Genomic DNA, 23,713 nt, shown 5'->3' with positions numbered 1-23,713 from the left:
AGACAGGACTAAAATATTTTGCAAATTCTTCTTGGTTTGGTGGAGAACAAATGTCAGGAAAAGTAAGTAAATGTGTCCAAGATATATTAGACCTCTTGTTTTAGAAGTCTGCTGAATTTAAATGTCTTCTCTTTTTTTCTGCTAGAGATGGCTTTTCAGATAGCCATTCTACCAGTTCTATCCAAAAAGGTAAAAACCACTCAGTGCCTTTTGATCCAAAAAGCGTTTTACACTGGAGAAAAGGCCCGTTCCTCTCTCAGCCCGGCCGTGGGGCTCAGCAGCCCGCAGCGGTGCCCCTGCTCAGGGCACAGTGTCTGCCTGCCCCCGGGTGCCTGGCTGAGACCCAGTGCACTCAGCGCACATCCCTCCGTGTGCTGGGGAAAGGGCAAGGTCCTGGCAGCCTGCTGAGCCGGCTCTCGCTGCCAGCTGGGGACGTGCGCTCAAGGTGGAGAGCTGGAAAACTTAGTGAGACAGTTACTCCGCTCTGTGTAGGTGTATTTATATATACATACATATATATGTATGTGCGTTGCTTGGGGGAGCACTATACGTTCTCCATGCAATGCAAATTAAACCATAGATTGCTCTCCTCCTTTCCCTAGTTGCACAGCTGTTTGACAACAGGATTTTCCCCCCCATTGTCCTGTTCCCAGCCCCAGATGAGCTGTGGGCTTGCTGATGGCAGTGCAGATGTCTGCCCCTTCCCCTCTGTGTTTCAAACCCTCTGTTGCTAATGGTCTTAATCACGAGGGCAGGGAACAGAAAGCAAGTCCCTAAAAATTGTGATGACCAAGCAAAATCTTGGGGTTAAACAAGAAGACATACAGAGAAAATCTTGTCTTTCTGTGTAGTTTGAAAATGCTTGTTTTAAGAGCGGTGTCATTCACCGGGCCTGCGGAAGGGGATGGTGCCAAGTGTACGCTGGACCAGTGGCAGCAGAGCCCATGATGTGCTGGTTCAGGTGATGCCACAGACACTTAAACAAAGCTTAGATCATTTTCAGCAAAGTCTTCAAAGTCCATCACTACCTTGTCAGATTAGCATCTGAGCCCCTCAAAGTGACATAAACCCCACTTTCCCTCCTGAATTCTCATTATTTTATTCTAAAAATTCAAGCTTGAGCATCATAAAGAGTTTGAAGCGATCCCATGGAATAGTTTCAAAGTGAGAAATCCACATTTTCTTGCCCAGTGTTTATACAATCCACCAATCTTACAGTATTCCCAGCACAGCCTGTGGCGAATCTTGTTTGTACACAAAACATTTTTTAAATTTATTGTGGCGCCTGCTTTTATTTAGGCGGTGATGGCCACTGCTACCCACACTCACATGGAGACTGAGCTGGGGCAACTGTGAGCCCCTTGATGGGGAGCACTGCAGTGCTCCAGCCTGTGCCGGCTCTGCTGGCGATGCTGTCTCTGCAGCAAAACCTCAAGGGCTCTGCTGTGAGCATCCTCGCTTTCTTGCCTCCTCTTGTCCTGGCCCGGACAGTCGCCATCCAGCACCTCTGGTTGATGGAGGGCACATGGAGGAGCTTTGCCTCCAGCACTTTCACGGGAACTCGCCATGCTCCCTGGGGCAGCATGGTCCCATCACCAGAGCTGCTGTCATAGCACGTGCTCAGCAGATGTTTTTCCAAAGCCCTTCTCCTTTTGGATCGTGCACCTTTCCAAGAAGAGAAGTGTCTGAGGAGCACGGGAGTGATGTGCTCTTCTCTCTGGGCTGCCTCCACCATTCCTAATCTGCGACTCTCAGCCAAAACAGGCTTCATTACCCGCAGGCTACTCTTTCCCTGATTTGAGTTTCAGATATTTCTTTTGTGCTTAAAAAGCTGCTTTTGGCACCATTTTCAGAACTGGAGCAGAGGTGGGTTTGCTCTCCCGCATTCATGGAGGAGCTCGGGTGCAGTATGTGAGTCCCACACCTCCCAGCTGCCTTTCACCACTGTGCATCTTCCCGCTCTGCTTTGGGGGAGCAGGTTAGATTATTTATCCAGAGAGACAGCAGCTGAGATCTCAGACCTACACACCCGAATCAGAAGATAGTCTCTAACGGCAGGCTGAGTGGCAGTCCCTGGGGACAAGACCCTTCTCGCTCTGTGTTTGTGCTGCCTGGAGCGTGGTGGCTTCTGCTCTGAAAGCAGCACGGGCAGCCGACCCACAGAGGCAAGACAGCCTGAAATAGCCTCATTAGTGAGGAATGTCCTGATGGTTGTGCAGATGTTGTAGTCCTGTGGGGCTTGCAGTCACAGATGGCACTGGCTTCTGACGGCGGCACATGCAGCAGGCTGCTGTGGCAGGCAGCAGCAGCGGGGGCGGGGGGGCGGTGGTGGTAGCAGGGGAATGGGCGGGCATTTTTCAGAAGAAAGGGCAAATCACATCCTTTGGAACCAGGCTGGGCAAACCTGCACCAGGCAGAGCTGGCACTGCTGGAGCACAGTTTGGCTTGGTGGCATTGCAGTGGGGCATGCAGGCAGGTACTGAAACAGGCTGGAGCATGGTGTGAGGCCAGGGGCCTCGTCTGAGCCGCTGGCCCATCTCCCCCTCACCCCCAGAGTGCTCTGAACTCCCAGTTGCTGGCTAACGTGTGTTATGGGACTACTTACACGAGTGCGGAGGAGCCAGAGCCTGTGCTGCAGGGAACACGCCTGTGCTTGCCAGGAGGAAGGAGCCAAGCACGCTTCTCTCCCTCTTTTCTCCCAAGATTTACAATTTTGGTGGCTGGATGCCGAATTCCCTCGTCTCTGCAACAAAGCAGGACTAGTTTGGAGCTGGTGCATGAAGAGGGGAGAGGTGATGGGAGGTTGGTGCTAGTGCTCAGGACTCCCCGGAGTGTGCAGGGGAGGAGTGTGCACGTCTCCTGTGGGGACTAGGGCTGTGTGGGTGTGGGTGGCTCTAGGGTGTTCATTTCAGCAGGTTAGCTGTGGTTGAGGAATGAGCACGGGCTGCCTACGGAGTGCAGCCACCCCTTCCTCTCCGAGCTATCGAGTCCTCCAGCATTTTGGAAAATCTCATACTCTATTTAGCAAAAAGTTGCTCGGTTCCGCAGAATTTGGCTTTCAAGTGCTAAGATACTCCAGCTCGAGAGTCAGAATCACATCGCCATCGTAGGAGCAAATGGCAAAGGTGTCGCTCTCCTGGAGGCAGCCCCGCTGTGTAAATCAGATGACGCTCCCCTCGGCTCAGCACCCCTCAGCTCAGCACAGCCAGATGCTCGCTCCCCAGGTCCTGTCCCTCGGGTCCCTGCTTCTGGCACCCACCTGATGCAGCAGAGCTCCCTGTGCCCCGTCCCCTGGCAGCCCTGGAAGGGGAAACCCCCTGCCAGCCCTCCCCTTATCTGCTTTAGGACCCCCCGCCCCAGCTGCCAGCTGCGGGACACTGGCCACATCCTGCGTGGGGCACAGCCCAGCTCCGTGACGGCCGCCCTGACACGCAGTGCCCCCCAAGACACGCGTGGCCAAGCCAGGGGTCCTCGCTGAGGGGGGAGCGTCGTGGGTAAGAAGTAGGGGGGCAGGCAGGCCATGGGGTGGGTGTCGCCCCACATGTCCCCGCTGCGCGGCTGGAGGGCGAAGGCGGGAACGGCGGTGTGTGGGGATGGGGATGGGGATGGGGATGGGGATGGGGATGGGGATGGGGATGGGGATGGGGATGGGGATGGGGATGGGGATGGGGATGGGGATGGGGATGGGACGGTGAGTGACTCTCGCTCGGGGGAGGCGGGCCGGGGCTGGGGCGCTGCCACATTTATAGGAGGAGCGGCCGGGCGCCGCCGCAGAGCCCTCCCTGTCCCGCAGACGCAAGCGGGGCGGTGGCCCCGGTTAAAGGGGAAACTTGTCAGCGCCGCCGCCCGCTCCCGCCGCCCGTTCCGCTCCAGCTCCGCTCCGCTCGGCTCCGCCGCGACGTGAGTACGGCCCGGGCGGCCCGCTCCGCCAGCCAGGCTGCGGGGGCACCGCGGGGCGCTCCCCGGGGAGGGCAACAGGCACCCCGAAGGGCCGGAGAGACCCTCCGGGGGTCCGCAGGGGAGAGGGACTGAGGGAGGCCCCCAGCTCCGGGGGTCCTCTAGGGAGTGGGGTCAGGGCAGCCCCCCTCCCCTCTTCTCCGAGAGTGCCGAGGGGGGAATAGGCTGGGGAGAGCCCCCCCCTTCTCCGGGGAGAGGGTCCAAAAGAGCCTCAGCGGGGGGTGCCGAGGGGAGATGGGCCGAGGGCACCCGCCGGAGAAGAGAGGCCGAGGTAAACGCCCCGACCCCACCGTCCCCCGGGGGTCTCCAGGGCAGATGGGCCGGGGAAAGCCTGCCCTGGGGAGACGAGCAGGCAGAGTCACCCCCAGTGGTCCTTTGGGTAGGTGGGCAGGGGACCCCCCTCCCAGCTGAGAGGGGCCGGGGTAGCCCCTCGGGTGACATGCGCCGCGATGGACCCCTCCCCCGCCCCGGAGGTGCCCTCGGGGAGAGGGATCGGAGCCCCCCCTCGGAGGAGAGGAGCTGGGGGGCCGCCCTCGGGTAAGACCCCAGGGGAGCGGGGCGGGGGGTAGCCCCCTCGGTAAGAGGGCTTGGGGGAGCAGGCTCGGGGGAAGGGCTCGGAGGGGCCCCCGGGGGTCTCCGGGGGGGGGGGGGGGGCAGGCAGGGGCCGGGGGGGGGAAGCCGGGAGCCGGGCGCTGCCCGAGCATCCCCCGGCGCGGGCGGGTCCAGGCGCTGCCGTGCGCCTCCTGCCGCCCCGGACCGGGCCCGCGCCCAGCGGCATCCCTGTCCCCTCCAGCGCTGCCCGCCGCCGAGATGCTGCTTTTGCTGCTGGGGATCATCGTGCTCCATGTCACCGTGCTGGTGCTGCTCTTCGTCTCCACCATCGTCAGCGTAAGTGCGGGCTCCTCCGGCACCGGCAGGGCAGGGGCGGCTGTGGGGGGGGGCACGGCATGGCAAGAGCAGATGGTGTTATTTTTCTTTGTGGTTTATTTTACAGCCTGGCTTTTAGCGGGAAACTTGCCGATTGCTGGTCTTACTAGCAGTGGAATTTTGGAGCATCTCACACAGAGAGCTCCTTCTGGCTTTGTGCTGGCAGGTGGAACTGGTGGGGTGCTGGGCTGCGTGCGGCAGCGGGTGCTCAGGGCATCGGTGCTGATGAAGCCCATCTCCTCATCGTCCCCACGCTGGTTCGCATCAGGGAGCAGCCTCAGAGCACCCAAAATACCCTCCTTGGGGGTGACGCTGCGCTCCCCTTTCGCAAAGGAGCTCCGCCTGCTCATGGGCTTCAGCCCGCAGGACCAGTACAGCCAGTGTGGGTAAAACCCCTGGGAAGGGGGCTGGTTTGGGCACTGGCTGCTCAGCACCAGCGTTTTGCTCTCCAGCTCTGCTCCTTTAGGGCTGTGAGTTAGGCACAGCCTCTGTCTCCTAACCCAGATGGGCTCCTGCTGGCGATTTTCAAGGCTCAAGTTTTGCAAGCAGTGGGAAGGGCTGGATGTTGCAGTGAGGGTTCCCAGCACTGCGCTCAGTCTTAAGCCCAATTAATGTGTAATCTTCTTAGGAAGAGGTTTGACTTGGTTTTAAGGCAGCAGTTTTGTGGAGCTAGTGAATTCCAGGCTTGCTTCACCAGGTTCTTCTTTCCCATATTATTTTTTTTTCTTTTTTTTTTTGAGGGGGGGAGTGGTAATGGTAGTAGAAGACGTTACAAAAATCTTCTGAGTCGTTAGAAATCACGTGGAAACATTCAAATAGCCCGGCTTGGCACCAGGCGAGGACAGCAGAGGGGAGGGAAATGCACGTCCCCCGTGGGACTTGATCCATGTTAAAGAGAATAAAGAGGTTCTGTTTTTCTGCCGTTGAGGCGAAAGCAGCTAAAAGAAAATATCAGTATTTACTTTCCAAACCCCAAACGCCCCAAAGAAAAGCATGTGCCTGGGAGCGCCTGGCCAGGCACGCGCGTACCAGTACGCACTGGGGCTGGCCGGTGCCGAAGCCTTGTGGGGGGGCGTTCGGCTGCCTGCTGCCTCCTGCCAGGGTCCTGCTCACGGGGCTGCGTCTCTTTTGCAGCAATGGCTGGTGAATGGCGGGCACACGGCAGACCTCTGGCAGAACTGCACTTCTGGTAGCGTCTTCCACTGCCTGACGTCGTCCACGAACGGTGAGTGCTGCCCAGCAGTCAGGGCTGGTGCTGCCCATCACTTCTAGTGACTTCCCTGGACATGGGAAATCAGGGGGGATTTGCCTGTGCAGGTTATTTGTGATTCCCTCTTGCTTTTTCCTGCACCCCCAAAGCTGTTCCCTCCCAGCCCTTCCCCTTGCCTCCTCTGCCCTGTCCCCAGATGGAGGGGCAGGGCTCCACCACGTTGTTGATGTCTTGATGGGGGGATGTAGTGGAGAGATGGCTCCCTAACACCTTACCAGTCCCTGATGTTGTGATGGGGCTTGGCGTGGGTACCAGACCCAGTGCCCGTTGCTCTGCCCTTCTGCCCTCGAGCTGCGGGGCAGCTCCTGGTAGCACTGTGGTAGTGTGTTTGGCATGCTCAGCCGCACTGGAGGTGACTGGCTCAAGCCCTGTTGGGTGGTGTCCTGTTATCAGCCTGTTTTGATTTCACTCGGATGTACAAACACGAGGCAGTCCTTGGAGCAGGGCTTGCTGAGCACCCATCGCCCTGCTGGGCGTGGAGGGACTGATTCTGGCACACCTCCCTTTTGCTCCGGTTGTGAGGGTGTCGCAAAGATGCGCGTGGTACCCCACTGACAGCGTGTCCCTGCCTGGAAAGCTGCACTGCTTTTTGCTGCTATGACAGGCTGAGGTTTCAGGCACACGCCTCACCCTACAGCTGGCTGTTGAGCACTGTGTGTGGGATGTGCTGAGTGCTCAGGCTCTTCATCCTGCTGCTGAAATGGTGCCCGTGGCACCTGCACAGCTGGGGTGGCTGAGCAGCCGCCTCTGGACCAAGCTGGGTGAAGGCTGATGTCACGCTGGGTGACATCGCCCAGCGAAGTGCTTGCTGAGGTCAGCAGGGGAGGAGTAGTTGCTAAGATGCTGTGACAGAGTTTCCAGGGCATACAGAGGTACCAGGAATGAGAAATCTGTGCTCGGGGTGTCAGGCAAGCCTGTGCCTCAGTTTCCCCAGAAGACAGGGCTAATGCCAGTGTGTCCAGCATTCGTTTTCAGTTAGCTTGGCTTTTGCTTTCCCATGGAAACAGATTCCCCCAGTGAAACCACCTGTGAATCATGGCGATGTCACTGCACGCACAGTCATACTGTGCTGGAAACATGGTCCTGGCACAGGAGCAAACCAATGCCGCGTGGTGTCGGCAAGGAGGGAATGGTCGCACTGGGAGCACTAGGTCGACAAGGAGGGAACACTGAGATGCTTTCAAAGGGTTGCGGCGATGGGGGACTATCGGAGGTTTTTGGAGATGTGGGTCACCCTAATCCCCAGCCTGCTGGGAGCAAAACAGTCGTGGTTCCCCCACGCAGGGGGGTGGATGCTGATGCTCACCCTCCCTCTTACCTCCCCTGGGCTGAAAGCAGCGGCTGTTCCCGTGCACGGGCCCAGGCTCTGCTCTGGGTGGGAACGAAGCTGCCGTGCTGGTCTCTGCTGACGCCTGGTGGTGTCCAGGCTGGCCAGGAAGCGGCTGGATCCTATCCCAGCCGAGGAGCCTTCTGGAGCCATGTCCTTCATCAGCAGTTGGCTGGTGCTGGCTATCTGCAGCGTAGGCAGGCTGCTTCACGGCCATTCATCCGTGCTCCAAAACTGCTGACTTTGCGTTTTGAAATAAAAGGCAGCGATGGCCCCCAGGAGTCCCAGAGCCCAGGGCTGTAAAGCCTCCCCAATTCTTTTGCTTTTCAAACCTGCACTGCTTATTCTGGGTGTTTGCAGGATGCTGCGTGTCGAGGAGTTATCGGTGTTGAGAGGGGCTTGTCCAAAAAGCAGTTGGGATCGTTTCCTCCACATCTGACTGTCCCGCTGGGTGTTGTGCATCTATATTGCCCTGCTCCCAGAAACTGCTCAAAGAAGGGCTTCCCTCATTTTTTTTATCATTAATGGGACTATAGTCAAGATGACCCTGCTAAGAATGCAGTTGAGCAGCTGAGTTTGGTTGATAAGGTGCCCCAGCGGGCTGCTGTGAGTGAGGTGCAATGGTGCTCGAGCCTGAAAGAGCTTTCTGACAGCTCTTGTTCATATGAAGGCTCTGCTCCGGCATCAGAAGGGGATTTTGCTTGGGCAAGGGCTTGTGCCTCATCCACCCATGACAGGAGTGTGGGAGCAGTGCTACTCAGGACCAGTCTTCATCTGGTGGGACTCTGGATGCAGGATCCAGAGCTCACCGGTGCTGTAGGAACACAAAATTAAAAGATATTTCCTAGGCCTGCACAAGGCTTTTAAAATCTGTCTGTAAAACCAGAACAAAACTGCCATGTGGCTTCCTTTCCAGTAGATCCCTGCTCTCTCCCTCCCCGCTGCCCATCTCTGGGCCCCTTGCTCCCACCACCCCACGCTGCTGGGGGAATTGTGGTCGGTCACTATGTGAAGCGATAGTGGGAACACAGGGCAAGGATACTGTGGCCGAGACACCTCTGAGGCTTGTGCTTGTCCCTCCCTCAACCTTGTTATGCTCCTCATATGCTCTTTGCTAGGAATATGCTTACTTTAAAAGATAAGAAAGATCCCATACCAGATACTGCAAACCATTCCCATTTAAATCTCTTCCAACGGCTGTGCGTGCTACACGCAGTTGTAGAAAGCTGTAAGAACTTGTTTCTCTGTCTTGTGCCAAGGAGGGTACTTAATGGTTAACTGCAGAGTGCCAAGGTCTGCTCTGGGCTAAGAGCAAGAAATCCTCGCTTGGGAATTTTGGCAGAACTTAGTCCTGACGTAGAGACGGTGTTTCTTCTGGCCATTGCAGTGGCCGCTGTAGTGCAGTCACTTCTTCCTCTCTTTTTGGGAAGGGGTGGTGCTCAGTACTCGGAATATGTGGAATTAGGGAGGGTGGGGTCTTGTGCGTTCAGCACGGATGGGGGCTTTGGGGGGTGTTGTGCTGCGGTGCCCCTCTCGGTCTCAGCACGGTGAGGAGGGGGCAGCTGCACAGGGACCCTTTTGTTTCCATGACCATTATGCAGATGCCCAACGAGAAACTCAACTTGCTAAAACCAGGTGCCAGCAAGATGCACTTGTGTTGAACACAGGGGCAGGTTGGGGACTGTGCTCCGGACTTCACAGATTATCCCACGGGATGGAATAAGCAGCAGAACAGCCCAAGAGTTGGCTGCAGGACTGCCAGACCGGGGCTTCCTGGGACATTAGCAGACCTGGGGTACAGGCTGGAGCTGGCCTTGGAGGGGGCTGAGCGCCCACCTCCCACATTCCTCTTGGCAGGGTTTGAACCCCGTGCATGTGTGAGGGCTGAGCAGCCCTGGTGGAAATGTGTGCAGGGAGGGAGGAGGAAACACCAGGCTGGGGGCAGATGCCCACTTCTTCACCTTTTACAACTGCCTGCTTGTTGCTTTGAGTTTTGCATTTGCTTGTTAGATAATGCCTTTTTTTTTTTTCAAGAGGCCGAGAACTATGGAAAAAATGTTGCAATCTTTGCTTCGTTTGCACTGTCAGACATTCCTGGAAAAGACTTATCTCAAGAATTCAGCTCTGAATCCCAGAACTGTGCGTCGGCACGGCTGCGCGCCAGCCCCCAGCTGTGCGATCCCGCTGCAAACATGGGGCACACGGCCGGACCTGCACCGCCCAACTGCTCTTAAGTAGATTCCACCCCAAATTTGCAGATGGTGGTATTTTTTCCTCCAAAAATGTCCTCTGCCTTCCACAACTGAATTTTCATGCAGGCAAGAAGATTTTTTTTTCTGCTACTTTCTACTATTCTTCTTCTGATTTCAGTGGGAGTGGGGAATGTGGGGAAGGAACGGGAACCTCCCTGGAGATCCCCGCATCCTCCTGTAACATCAGGAGACACTTTTCCTATTGTTTTCCCACAGTTTCTCCTGTCACTGCTCTGTGGCTTTCACATGACTGGCTTGTTCGCAGACAGGCTGGTGGTTTTTTGGCTTTTTTAAAGGGAAAAGAAAACCCTAAACCTTGGGAAATGTGCAGGCTGCCAGTCCACATGATTACTAAGTGCTATGGGCCGTGTGATGCACCTGCTAATTTGCTGATGTGATGGCCACAAGCAAAGCCCAGGTGGGTTGTCCAGCATGGAGATCTGCCCTGGACAGCCTGGGTGGGCAGGGATGGACCTCCCATCGATGGGGCAGGCACTGCCTCACACCGGGGCATTGCCCCGCTCTTCTGCACACTGACCGTCCCTCTTTGCTCTGGCAGGTGGTGCCCTAAGCAGCACTGCTGGTGCTTGAAATGCATTTTCTTTGGGCTGGAGAAGGCAGGACAGATCTTCATTCCTGGCATGAGTTAGGGGCATCGGTGCCCTGACCCATCAGCTGTTCCCAGGAGGAGCTGCGCTGCTGTTTCTCCACTTTAAAATGCATAACTGAAACATCTGAACCCCCATCGCTTTTGGTCTGTCAGCCCCCCCTCCCGAGTGGCTTTGCTGCCCTTCTTTCAGACCCTTTATTCCAGCAAGGCTGGATTCACATGGCATAGAAAAGGTATTGAGAGATGGAGGTGCCATTTAACCTGCTGTATCCTTTTTGTGACTGAAAACGACGCTGCTAGGCTTCAGTGAAGCCTTGCGCTGAGGAAAATTACTTCTCAATGCCTAATTCCAGTATTGCTAGTGAGTATAAAATACCTCAACAAAAAGAGATGGGAGCAGATTCCCCTCCAGCCCACTGGAAGGACTGAGACTGCACCAAGTGGATTGAGACTTGGAGGGTTTGTCACTGGCGAGGGGACACTTCCCAGTGCACGAGGGTGAGGTGGAAGCAATAGTCTAGTCACCCCTGCAAGTTAGAAGTGCAAGGATTTTAAAAAGTGGTTTCAGCTTTTTGTTGAATGCTGAAGTAACCTGCCACACTTAGGCTGCGCGTCTCGCTGAGCCTGCGGGCACAGCACCGTCGCAGCCTTTTGCTTTACTTCTGCTGGGCAGCTGCAAACTAGCGAGAAATTCCCCAGGTCTAAGATGCTGGATCTGTTATGACGAGCCCTGCAGTAAATACCGAGTAGCTTGTTTGTGTAGTAGCCTTTACGCTTGAGGTTCTAGCCATCAGCTGGCCCCGTTCAGCTCAGGGACTGCATGTACAGGTATCTTGATTTGGGGACGTAGCTGATCCTTCAGGGTCTTTGCAGTCTGCAGCAGAGCCAGCTTTTACCCTCGGCAGTCTGTGGGTCCAGGACACCCGCTTCGCCATCGCTTGACCTCATTGCCCTGACTGGGGCAGGGCTGAACCCCTCTCTGCCAGCTGTGGGTGACTACAGCTTGCCCCTTAGTTGTCTCAAATAAATTGTGGGGTATTCCCGGAGAACATTTTGTATTTCAGATCAGTTTCTCCCATAACCACGTAGCCTATGATATTAAAGGGATTTCCTCTGGTTAAAGCCATTTTTTTACTGTTTCTTGTTCTTCTTACAAAGAGCATCTGATAAGGAGAGGGAGGGAACTCGTGCTTTTCCTTCTCAGCTGCTTCAGGGCTCTTTGGCTCCCATTTTTCTGTGGAAGGGGGTCAGTCAACCTTCCCTGCTGTGTGGGGGGCTTTGGCCCATAGAAGAGGAGAGAAAGGGAGGAAGAAGTTGACGTGTGGACTAACAATGACTGCAAAACCAGAAGAATGGGTCGGTGGGTCCACTGCAGAGGACCATGCTGGAGAACCCTTAAATCAACGTTTTTTTGGCCTTGATGAGACTCTTGGATGCCCCTGTGGCCACAGACCAGGTGTATACCTGCAACGTGCCTGTGGGTCAGGGCAGCATCGCTCCCCATCCCTGCTCCTGGTGCCTGGACTCGGAATCAGTGGGAGCTGGTACCTAAGCCCTTTGGAGGACCTGAGCCTGAAGTGACGTGTCGACCACCTCAGCTCACTCTCACACACAAACCAAAAGGAAGTCGGAGCCACCACACCGAGGGTCTTGGAGAGGAGCTGGCTTGGGCATTGTGGAGCTGTTGGAAGGTGTTTTTCATGGTGCCAGCAGCTTTCTGCTGCCTCCACAGCATCAGAGGTTGCCTCTGTGGGTTGTGAGCTTCAACAGTCTGACTGGATGACTGAACATGGCAGCTCTGGAGAGCTACAGATCTCCTGGCCTCGGGGACTTCTTGGGTGCAGCTTCAAGGAGAAGGCAAAAGGGAGGACAGCTGAGAGGAAAAGAGGACGAGAGGAGAACAGAGGGCTTTGGGGGTTTCATCTCCTTCTGAAGGAGCTACAGAAGAGGACCAAGAAGTCTCGGGCAGTACTGAGTTCATTCACTGCCTCCCCGCAGCCCCAGTGTTTCTCACCTGCTCCTCCCCTGGCCCTTACAAACACTTTGGGAGCCCTTTAAAATCGCCCTTTTCTGGTGGTTTTTCCAGGAATACCTCAACCAGCACTCTGTGGTCCCCTCCAGAGGATGGACCATAGGAGGATGGGAAAGGAGCAACTGCTGGGTGCAAAACCTGCTTTTCCTGGCTTGAACATTCAGCAGCCACAAATGCAGCTGGGGAAGGTTTGATTTCGTGCTGGTGGGAGGTCTGGGACCAAAGCAGAAGAAAACTGCAGTGTCACGGAGCTGGATTTTCGCTAGGAGATGTTAGCAGCTCTGCTGGATGCAGCTGATGAACTGTGATGCTGTTGTCCCCAACAGGAGATGTTCACTTTGGGTGACGGGGCTGTGGGAGGCAGCAGGGGGGTCTGTGCCACTCAGGAGTAGTGCTGCGGGTAGCTGAGCTTTTTTGACTTTCTGAGTTGCTACAGCGAGTTGCCAAGGGGCAGCAGTCTGAAGGTCAGGCCCAGAAGAACGATGCCATTGAGCTAATATTTCTGCATCTTTAGTTCACCCTTTTTCAACCCTCTTAAGGTGTGTTTGAGTATCAAGGTTTAACACCCTTGCAAGCCCCAGCGCTTGCGATGTGACCTATCTGCTTCACAGGTGAGGATGCAGGTTGGGTTCAGTTTCTTGGTCAGACCTTGAAGCCCGAGAGTCTGCTTTGAAAAAACCCTTCTCAGATACTACGGCTTTTGTGGACAGAGCTGGGCTGGTACCTTGTGCCAGTAGGTGCATGTGCTCCTGACCCTGCTGATACATGGTCAGCAGCACTGCAGGAGCAGGTTTTACCCTGCAGATGTGGGCGTGAATTTCCCCTCCCTCTAGTTTTGTATATGTTATGTGCTGCAGTTACCTCCTTAGTGGGTGCTTTCTTCCTGAGAAGTGGCTGCTTTTGATGGATGCAGTGCATATGCAGTTTGCAAAGGGAAAGCTTTCCTCCGAATGTTACCATCAGCTCATGGCACACAGGTGGTTTTAGTGCCCAGCACTAATCTAGTGATGTCTTACAGCGAGTACATAAGCTGATTGCTCATATAAGTTTCTTTGCAGTTTGTACTTCATTCTTTCTTCTTGGCTAGCTCAAAAGAGGACAGGGTGTCTAAAACAGAGCAGTGAATTAAACCCTGGGGAGCCAGTGCCTGTCTTTTAAAGCCCTCTGCTCCTGCCCAAGGGCATGTTTCTGCCTGCCCCATCAATCCTGCTCAGCTGCACCCCTCATCTGGGTATAAAACCTCCTTGCAAGGGGGGCTGGGGCTTTGCTGGAAGGGGTTGGGTTAGCATCTGCTGCTCTAGTGGGGTCAGCTGCAATTTCTGCTCTGGGTTTCCATTTCTGCTCTGAGTTTCCATCTTTCACGTTAGACTTCAGGGCAGTGGAACGTGGTCTTCAGCATCCCCGGGGTGAAATCTTTTTCCCCGCTGTTACAAGCGGCGGCATGAGCACATCAGAGTTTGCAGGGCTTAGGGAAATTTTCAAATTTGTTTTGTAAAATTGTTTTGTAAAAACTTCTGACTTTGTTTCTGACTGCCTGAAAGGGCTCGAAAACTGCTCCCAACGGGTCCTCTCCGGAAGCGGCGTGCAGGGTGTTATCTGTCCTTTCCACTCTGTTTCCTTTTCTTCCTCCTCCTGAAGAACAAAGAGATAAACACAGAGCTGAAGAGATGCAGGAGAAAAATGGAATAATCGACTCACTGCCCAGGGGAAACCACAAATAACAGCCTGGGAGTAAACAGTGCTGACAGCCCCGTGGTACAACTGACAGGGCGCAGACCTCCCTGTGGCAAACTTGCTTTATTTTTAAAAGCCTATAGGTAGGAGAGAGCACTAATAGCAGCAGAGTTGAGAGCATATGGGGCTGAGGAAGCAGCAATCTTATCCGCCATTCTAGTGGTGTTTTCAAAGGAATTAAAGGCAATGAGCTGTGCTAATACAGCTGAAGTCTGGGGGCAGCTGGGCTTGGACTTAATGGGAGTATAACGGCTTGCACTGGTGGGTCTCCGAGTCATAAGCTGGGGATCCTGCCCCTTGTTTTTACAAAGGAGGCCAATAAAAGTCAGCAAAGGGCTGGATGTGAGCAGATCCAGAGCTCTGGTCTGTGGGATTATCTCCAATTTTCCTGCTTGCCAGCTTGTGCGATTGCTGCTCTCTGGCCGCTGAGAGCCCTGCGGTCACGGTGGGCTTTCCCCTCTCCCTCAGTGCCTGCCTTTGTATTCCTCTGTCACAGCTCTTTATTACAACGGGATTGTGCAAAGCCTGTATCAATCATTTGCATTCAGAACCAAAAAAGAGGCACGGGAAGGCGGATGCAATTAAAAGGGCAGCTCAGCTCAGCTTTCCATCTAGAGAGCCTTCTCCTTAAAATAACTGGCAGTTGGAGCATCCACCTCGGAGCAGAAAGGGCTCCTCTCTGGGCCAGATCCCGTGGCCTTTGAGATCACAAAAGACTTGGCTTCCTGGGTCCTGGACCTGACTGCAGGGCTTGGGGCTGGGCAGGCGTGGGCTGAGCCAGGACACGGAGTGGGGCAGGGCTGTGGGGCTCGGGAGATGGTGAGATGAAGGTTCAGCTTCTCACACCTGGGACGGGAGCCCTTTCTGTGGTGGAACGTGGATGGAGAAGGCAATTCAGCAGCTGGGCATCCTCTAACCATACTTTCTGATCCCATCTAAGGAATGATTTATGACTTGATTTTAGCAGCGTTTGAGCTGCCTCCTTCCCTCCGCTGCTCCCTGGCCGAGCATGGGCAGAGCGGAGGGGGCAGCTGTGGGTGAGGCAGTGGGTTTCCCTGCCTGGCCAGCTGAGAGTGATGAAATCTGTGGGACATTTCGTCTGCGCATCGGTGTGTAAGCTACGCTGGGATTTCCTGGGAGTGACAGCAGTGGTAGCTGCTCCTTCCTAAGGAACAGCAGCAACTGGTGCATGTGGATGTAAACCCAGCGGCGCTGACTCGGGTGAAGCGCAGCAGCTCTTCAGCAGGGCCGGGTAACGCTGCAGAGCAGTTTGGTGTGGGAATGGTGGAAAGGAGGGGAAGGAAAAAGCAGGCTGCAATGAGCAGGGGCCGCTCTGGGTGGGTTCAGTCTGCTTCGGTGAGCAGGACTTGAATTGCTCCATTGCGTGAACACGGGGAGGCAAAGGCGAGGGGCAGGATTGATGGTGCAAAGCCAAACGCGCCAGACGTTACTCAATTGCACAGGATGTTCCCTGCAGGCACGGATTTGCTGGAAGGGTTCAGGCATGGATCATCACTGCTGTCCCAGCTGAAGGCTGTACCTCGCTCTCCAGCTCAAATTCCTCTCTCCCCTCCACGAGTGCAGCTTTGCGAGGATCTGGGGGAGAAGCGTGCTTGCTCCTCTGAGAGCAGACGCTGCTCAGGGCAGTCCCACACGAAGGTCGCTGAGCTGAAGCATAGCTTGATGTGGAAGTTTTGCTGCGTTTCAGGTACTTGCTGCAGAAAGCTGGCTCTCGCAGCGTGCGGCCGGGGGAGCGAAGCTGCAGGGAGTAAAACTGGCAGGAAGATGATACTGGGACTGAGACTTCAGTGCTGCCTCGCTGTCCCCTGTGCGAGGATCCAGCCCAAAGCATGGTTCTTCTGCCTTTCACTGGGTGGTTTGTGTCTCAGTTTACCTGTACCAAGTCCTGTCTGCCTTCCATGGTGAATTAATCAATATTGCATCCTTAAAGACCCTCTCAAGGAAGGCTGTGAATACCCATTTTGATCTCAGATTCTATAAGGAGAAGCAAAGGCAGAGGTGTTTGTGCGCAGGGCGCCGTCCTAGTACCGTCAGGCACTGTCTCTTTCCACCAAGCTGCAGCAGCTCATGGGATGGAGCAGCATTTTGCTTGTTTATTTATTTTATTTTTTACGTGGGGAGTTACACACCCACGAAGCCTGGAAATAGCTGGGCAGTGACTCACTCAGGGGCTGGTTTAACTGGTCTGCTCTGGGAGGCAGTTGTGTTTGGCAGCTGGGGAAGGCTTTTTCCAAAAGGTTTGACTCCACAAGGGCAGAGGGTGTTCTCACTCACTGTGTATTTATTTTACCTCTGAGCTTGGCCAGCTCGGTGTCTCATGGCTTGTTGCACATGGATTTTGTGTTTCTATACAGCAGAACTCCCAGGGCCTGACATGAAGGTGGGGCAGAGGCTTCGTCACTGTTTCTGCAGGCTTCAGACTGGAGCTCGTCTCTCTGCTCGTATTTTATTAGAAATGTTCCTTGTGAAAGTGTGTGGCCCCGCAATTCATGTTACCCCAGCATGCAGGTCTGTGCACGTGGCATCCTCCATCCCAGGCAGCGCTCTGCCTGTGCTGAGGACCACACCAGCTGGTGCAGCACTGGATGTGGCTGCATCCCCCAGCTGTTAAACTTAATGGGAGCCAGGGATGGGATGGTGGCATGAGGAGGATGCTGAGGCCACGGGCTGTGGTGGGCGCTTGCTATCTGTGGTGCCCACACTGACGTTTCTGTCTGTCTGTCTTTCCCCAGAATGGCTGCAGTCAGTCCAAGCAATGATGATCCTCTCCATCATCTTCAGCGTCTTATCCCTGTTCCTGTTCTTTTGCCAGCTGTTCACACTCACCAAGGGCGGGCGGTTTTACGTTACTGGAATCTTCCAAATCCTTGCTGGTAAGTGGGGGCCAATCGATGGGGCTGTCAGCGGTGGGGAAAGGGCTTTCCAGCAGAAGAGAGGGTAACGGTGGGAATGATCGGGTAACGGTGGGAATGATCACACCCTGGGGTACAGGAAGCAGGACCCCTGAGCTGGCTCCTGCCTGGCTCAGGGTGGGGGGGAGGGGATGAATAATTCAGGTCTGGTGAGGTTTCGCACGCTGCGGGATGGGATCCATCTGTCAGGGCGTTATGCATCCAAACCTTTGGATCGTGGAAGGTGTAAGGGGGTCGCTGTGCTGGCCGGGGAGGTTTCAGAGGGGCCAGGTGCCTGCTGGAGGCAGAGCTGTGCCCACCGTGGGTGGTGGGGCAAGCAGGGCGCGGGGGCTGCCAGGCTGGGGGCTCTGCCTCCCCCTCCTCCCATGGCACCGGGTGGGATGCTGAGGGTCCAGGGCGGCCACGCTGGCTCTGGGACCCACCTCCGCTGGCCTGGGCGAGGTTTCCGCAACTGCTGGCGGGCTGGGGGAAGTAGTGGCAAACCTCTTTTGGCAAAAGAGGATGCAATGATTATTTATAAACTTGCCATAAGGGGGCCTGGTGCTTTCCACTTCAGCAAAGAGCGCTGGAGCGTGCAGGGTGAGCCAGCTGACTTTGAACTGTCAGCTACTATTTTTAACTCTTAAAGAACTCAGCACTGGAAATGAGCCACGGTTCATGTCCTACGTTGCAGTTCTCCAAATATAGATGCTGTAAAGCCACGGGCTCCGTTTACGTTTCCACATATGAAACCAGTGGGGAGGATTTTCAAGCATTCAAGACCAGAAAAATGAAATGGTGCAGCAAGGTTCTGGCTAAATTGTGACAGACTGTCTGGGAAGGAGACTAGTTGTTTGCTAGAGCTTTAGATGTTACACTAAAAGCCACCCCAGGTCCTGCCCCTAAATCAGTGGAAAAACTCATCCACTGAATTTAAACAAAGTTTCTGAGCATCCTCTAAGCAACCGATCTTCACAAACCCTGGAAAAGTTCGGGGCTAACCTTTATTAGCAGGTGTGGCATGAAATCTGTTATAAGCGTATCTGCCTGGCCGTGACGCAGGTGATGAGTTCAGATCAGTTCACTGTCTCTGAAAAGATGGATGTGTAGAAACACATTACAGGCACGGACACAGGGAGGGGAAATGGGCATTAATAATGCAATTATCTGCCTGAGAGCTTGTCTAATAGATCTGGGAGCAGAAGGCTTCTCTCTCCTGAGTGATCGGTGGTGAATCCTCATTCCTGGAGGAAGAAAAAATGGGACTGCAATCCTTTTGTCCGTGCTGTGCTGGGTGTCCTAAGGGGATGCAGGGTCAGGCTATAGACCTGCTGTCTTTTTCCTTGTTGGGTTTGAGCCATGGGTCAAAATCCATCCCCAGCCAGTAAGAAGGACAGGAAAAGAGTGATCTTATTCCTATGGCCTGAGGAACCTGTAGGCAGAGGTCTGGATTGGAACGGACCATGCAGAGGTGGGCACTGGTGGCCATCCTTGCTGTTCTCCCCCATCAGGGCTGGAGAAGGGGGCTCAGGGCAGTTGTGGCCTTTGTGACCCTGAATTTCAGGAGATCCCACCTGGAGGAGGTATGGATGGTTCTGGTCAAAGGAGCTGAACCTCATGTGGTCTCCTTGCAGCTTGCTGTGGAAGGCCACTGCTGTCTAAAGCCAATGGAAGAAATTCCTGTGGCCTTCAGGCATTGCAGGTGTTTATCCATGCCTTGCAAAGCCCTGGCACCACAAAGCCCTGCTGCAGGTCTGCCAGGGACAAGGTCTTACCCACCTGAGTGCTTTGCTTTCAGCTCCAGCAGAGATGGAGAGGACCTCCCTCCTTCTGGGAGGGGATGGGAAGGCTCTTGCTGAAGCCCTCCATCACCCTGCACCGCCTCGCGGCGTGATACAGCCTGGCGATGCTGAGGGTCTCCAGTTTTGGAACCTGAAAGACAGCAGCGCTGGACCTGAACCAGCGGGTGCCGAGAGCAGGACTGCTGGGTGCTCTTGCGTGGCAGAGCCAGGCAGTGGTGTCCTGAGAGCCGGGGAGCAGGTCAGGGGCTGGTCTGCACTGTGGCTTAGGCTGTGGCTCAGGGGAGCTGGGGAGTGGAGGTCAGGGTGAGAAGAGATGCACAAGGTCATTCGGGTCTGTTGTGCGGCAGCAGGGCAGGATGCATCCCCCGCACCTTCTCCACACTGCTTGGGAACATGCCTTGAAGTCTAGCTAAATTTGCCCTGATGGGATTTTAGCCATCACAAAGGCATCAAAAGGCCCTTGACAGCTCCCCTCCATCCTTGGCGGGTCCATCACATTGACAGGTAACTTCCCATAGCTGCATAAGCCCAGCATGGGAGAGACATTGGTTTGGATCTCTCCAGGTCTGACCCAGCTTTTCCATCACTCTCTCCATCTTCAGCATCACTTTCATCCCTTTCCTGTCATGCCTCCCACCCTGGAGCTGCTGTCCTTGAGGGGTGGAGAGGGTAAGCTCAGCCTCGAGGGCTGCGCTTTCCACATATCCCACAGCTTTTTGCAGAAACCTGCATTGGAGAGCTGACCTCAAGCCTGCACCAGCACCCAGCCTGCTTCATCTGCGGGGCTAGGGCAGCACGTGCAAACCTGCAGGAGCACATTTGCGGTAGCATTTGCCCTCCTGGCCTGTCAAAACAAAACTAGAGGGTGTTCTTAAAACCAGGCTTTAAAGTGGTGATGCATTATTGCTTGCATTGGTGCAAGCAGCCAAATGCAGCTGTGCTTCACTTCCCGAGCGTGTTCTCCAGGCCGAAAGTAGTGCAGATGCTGCAGAAGTGCAGTCAGAACCATTGCCTCCATTTTGCCAATTTCCTCGCACGGACAATTGCTGCTGTATTTTCTGCTGTCTGTAGGTGACTGGCATGGCCACGCGCCTGCTTTCTGTCCCACCAGCCTCGGCAGACAATTGTTGTGCTCCCTGTGCATGGGCCGGGGCAGTGGGAGTTGGCTCTCGTGCTCAGAGAATGGAAACCGCACCAGCGGCGTGTTAATGAAACATATTCCCACTTCTGCACTTTCCCAGAACAAAGGAGCAGTGTCAAGTGGAATTACAGCTCAAATATCACGGTGGTTAAATGTAGGTGGTCCCGAGGTCCGTGCAGGGTATTTGGAACTCAGCTCCGACAACAGCCCCACGACTGTATAATAGAACTGCTGGGATGGACTGAAAGAGCTTCTTTTCGGGCAGAAATAGAGGTGGCTTTGTGTTCGCTCTGGGCAGTCCCCAACGTTGATGGGTTGTTTTTACAACAAAGCTTGAATGCTGCCTACCGGAGCTGGGCCTGGCCGGACAGCCCTCGGGGACCTGTGCTGGGCCCTGGCTGGCAAGGGTGGGTGCCAGGAGCTGGGAAGAGGGACAAGCCATGGGCGCAGGGGGGCTTGCAGCGAGCGGGGCTTGCAGCTGAGCTCCTCGCTCAGCCCTGGAAGGGGACAAGGCATCGCACGGCACAGACCCTGCCAGGCCAGGGCGTCCTTCACCCCAGCTGTCTGCCTGAGCAGGTGATACAGAAGCTCTCATGCTTTAAAACAAGCCGGGTTTGTGTGTGCCCTCTTGCAGCAGCTCTGCTCAGGCTACACTCTGGGTTTTGAACAAGCTGCCCAAGGGAGCAGGGTTGGTCTGGAGCAGCAGCCTGGAGCAGGGGGCTGCCTGATGCTTGCCTGAAGGATGGGTTAGCCCGGGTGATGCTCCAGCTTTGCCTGCTCCAGGGGCTTCTGCTTCACTTCCACAGTCCAGCAGACACCCCCACTCACCTGCAGCCAGCGCAGAGCCCACAGCATCACTCCCCGCCCCGATCATCTGTAGCTGTCCAAGAGACACGATAACAAGGGGGCAATAATAAAAAGTTTCCCATATTGGTACTGGGTATTATCCACTCCGGCTCCAGGTTTCCAGCAGGGAACTGCTCCGTGCATGGCGTTGCTAACCCATGTGTGCTTCCCTGGCAGGGCTCTGCGTGATGACCGGTGCGGCCATCTTCACAGTGAGGCACACGGACTGGCACCAAGCCTCAGAAAACACCTCCTACGGCTTCGCCTATATCCTGGCGTGGCTGGCCTTCCCCCTGGCCCTCGCCAGCGGCATCGTCTACGTCATCCTACGGAAGCGCGAGTGATGCTGCAGGAGGTGGTGTGGTGTGACAAGGGCACTCATGATGTCCACGGAGGAGACGGAGGCGGGGGAAAATAGACGAGAAAACGGAAAAGAAAATTAACACACAAAAAAAAAAAAAAAAAGGAATAAACCCTCCCACCAAAACCAAAACCAAACCCAACCGACCCCAAAAGGAAACACTCAAAGGGTTACTTGTTAATTGAAGATGTATATAGTATCTATGGTTTAAAAAAACTATTTATAACACTTTTTACATATATGTACATAGTATTGTTTGCTTTTGTTGACCATATGCTATGTTTTAAAGCCTAAAGCAAGTGCCTAAGGAATTATTACTCCTAACAGTGTAACAAGAGCGCAGTGATTTTTCTCTCATGCAAAATCCTCTTTGACCTGAACTCTCCTTCCCCATCCCAGCCTGTATTGAACCATCAGAAAACCCCAGCTCTGACTGGTTTTAGGCTGGCATAAATCAGAGTTACGCCTGTTTACGCCAGCCGGAGGGTTAGTCCCCCCCACTCCTGCCACATGCTGTGATCCTGGTAACTGAAGTGCACATCCAGATCTGATGGGAGATGCTTCCTAAAGGTTTGAAGGATTTTGGAACAAAGGCTTTGATTGCCCCAAGTGCCTAAATGACTTATGTGCCTAAGTCCCATTGCCTTGCCACCACACCCGCTGGGAGTTTGGGCTTTTAAATCACTTAGGTTGGATTGCAATCCAGCACGGGCTGTCTGCCTTCGCCCGCGGGGGCTCTGGGGGTGCCCCCGGCACCTGTGCCAGTGGGGCCGGGGGGTGTGCTGTGCCGTGCCGTGCCGTGCCGAGCCGAGCTGCTGGGGCACTGATGCTCCCAACCGTGAAATGTGCTTTATCCTTGCCGTGGAGCTAAACCACCGATGAGAAAGAAGCAAACCCAGTATATCTATGAAATCAAATACCAGATATATGAAATGGTGCTATCTATTTACCATTCCTTATATTGCTAGCCATTTAACCTTATTCACTGGAAATTCAGTTAACAATCTGGAGGTAAACAACCAAGCTAGAAATGAAAAATAATTCTGTGTAATATAAATGAGCTATAACTGCTTTTGTACTTAGACTTGCTCTTACTATTATTTTTAATAAAGCATTTATAACTGACGTTCCGTTTTTCCCCCCGCTGTGGTCAAGAGGAACAGAAACAGCTCTGGGTTGCGCCCGTCGGTCTGTTTTCGGCCGGAGCGGGATGTCTGTCCTCTCTCTGTGTGGCAGTGACATGTCTGGCCATGAATTGAACGGGCACCTGCGCAGACCCCAGGCTGCCTTCTGAGGACTCCAGACACTGTGTTGCTGTTGTTGTTTTTGTTTCATTTTGGGGTTGTTTTTTCTTTTTGGTTCTTTTTTTTTTTTTTTTTTTTTGCTTTGCTTTTCTGATTTTATACCGACTGTGTGGACTAAGAAGCAATGAAATAAAAGTCAGAATAACTCAGTTGCTTTTGGCGTTTTTGCGGGTTAGAGCTGGGCTGTGCTCTACCAGTCTGCTTGCCCGGCCACGCCTCGGAGGTTCTTGACGATGCCATGTGCAGATCTGTGGGATAATTCATGGCGCTGAGAGAGGCTCCGAGTGATGCCATGTAGCGGATCTGTGGGATAATTCATGGTGCTGAGAGAGGCTCTGAGCTCGCTGGGCTGCCTGCGTGGCACATGTGTCTGTGCCGGAGGGGTAAGACTGCACCAGAGCTCGCACTGGGGCCAGGAGCTGAGCCCAGTGCCATAGTGCTGGTGCGTGCTTATCATTCCACCTCTGTCCTAGGATGCTCACGTGATGTGACCACCAGCTCCCCAGAGACAGCAGCCGGGCAGCAGCTGGCAGGACCACACTCACCCCTCCCAGTGTCCCAAGCCAGGACGGCTCAGGTCAGCAGCAGCTGCCCTGGGGGGATCCGGCTGGCTCTGCCACCCAGCACAAACAGCAGGAGCCTTTCAGTCCTGTGTGCCGAAACACCCAGAGCCGGGGGGTGCAGTTATGGCCGGGGGGATTAGCACCCTGTGGGCAGTACCTGCAGCCCCAGTGGTTGGCACAGACGCTCACACTTCCGTTGGCCCATTCATTTGGCTGTTAAATGTCTGTGCTGATGTAGCAACCGGTGCTGGCAGAAACACAATGGCTCTTGTAAGGCTGCCTGTTGAGGCCAGTTATTAACATCAGGCCAGATCCCAAAGCCCTCATCCCAGCCACATCCCAAAGGAAAGGAGCAGGAGCTGCCTTGCATCTTCTCAGCCACCCAATGCAGAGCGTGGGTAGCGCAGCGGGACCACCCCATCTGGGTGCTCCTGGTCATCACCTTCCAGCTGGGAGTATTTCCCCCATGTGCTAATTTTGCTGAGCTCCAACTAAGCCCAGGGCGGTATCTCACTTGCTGAAGCAGCATTTAAGCCCCCACGAGCTGCAGTGCTGGGACACACGGCCACCCTGGGTCCTGCTGGGCTTGGCACCACTCACCATGCAAAGGGGACAAACATTTCCCTTCTGAGGAGCAGGTAGGAACACATGTGCTTTTTCCTCCTCCTGTGGGAA

General features: G+C 54.7%; 1 protein-coding gene across 1 annotated transcript; it reads left to right on the top strand.

Moving 5' to 3' along the window:
• The first annotated feature begins 3,749 nt into the window (after window positions 1-3,749).
• Window positions 3,750-22,296, top strand: PMP22 (peripheral myelin protein 22). Its single transcript, XM_055728268.1, has 5 exons — window positions 3,750-3,900; window positions 4,751-4,845; window positions 6,019-6,109; window positions 16,863-17,003; window positions 20,988-22,296. The coding sequence occupies exons 2-5, from the start codon at window positions 4,768-4,770 to the stop codon at window positions 21,152-21,154; spliced, it is 477 nt and encodes a 158-aa protein (XP_055584243.1). The 5' UTR covers window positions 3,750-3,900; window positions 4,751-4,767; the 3' UTR covers window positions 21,155-22,296.
• Window positions 22,297-23,713: the final 1,417 nt, after the last annotated feature.

The sequence above is a fragment of the Falco cherrug genome, chromosome 1, assembly GCF_023634085.1.
Source record: "Falco cherrug isolate bFalChe1 chromosome 1, bFalChe1.pri, whole genome shotgun sequence".
Lineage (NCBI taxonomy): Eukaryota > Metazoa > Chordata > Aves > Falconiformes > Falconidae > Falco > Falco cherrug.
This window is presented reverse-complemented; position numbering and strand designations above follow the sequence as displayed.

Excerpts from the sequence above, each read along its gene's own strand:
- PMP22 (XM_055728268.1), top strand. The coding sequence starts at position 4,768 with ATGCTGCTTTTGCTGCTGGGGATCATCGTGCTCCATGTCACCGTGCTG. Across the intron at positions 4,846-6,018 it reads TCGTCTCCACCATCGTCAGC|CAATGGCTGGTGAATGGCGG; the intron begins GTAAGTGCGGGC and ends TCTCTTTTGCAG. Across the intron at positions 17,004-20,987 it reads AATCTTCCAAATCCTTGCTG|GGCTCTGCGTGATGACCGGT; the intron begins GTAAGTGGGGGC and ends CTTCCCTGGCAG.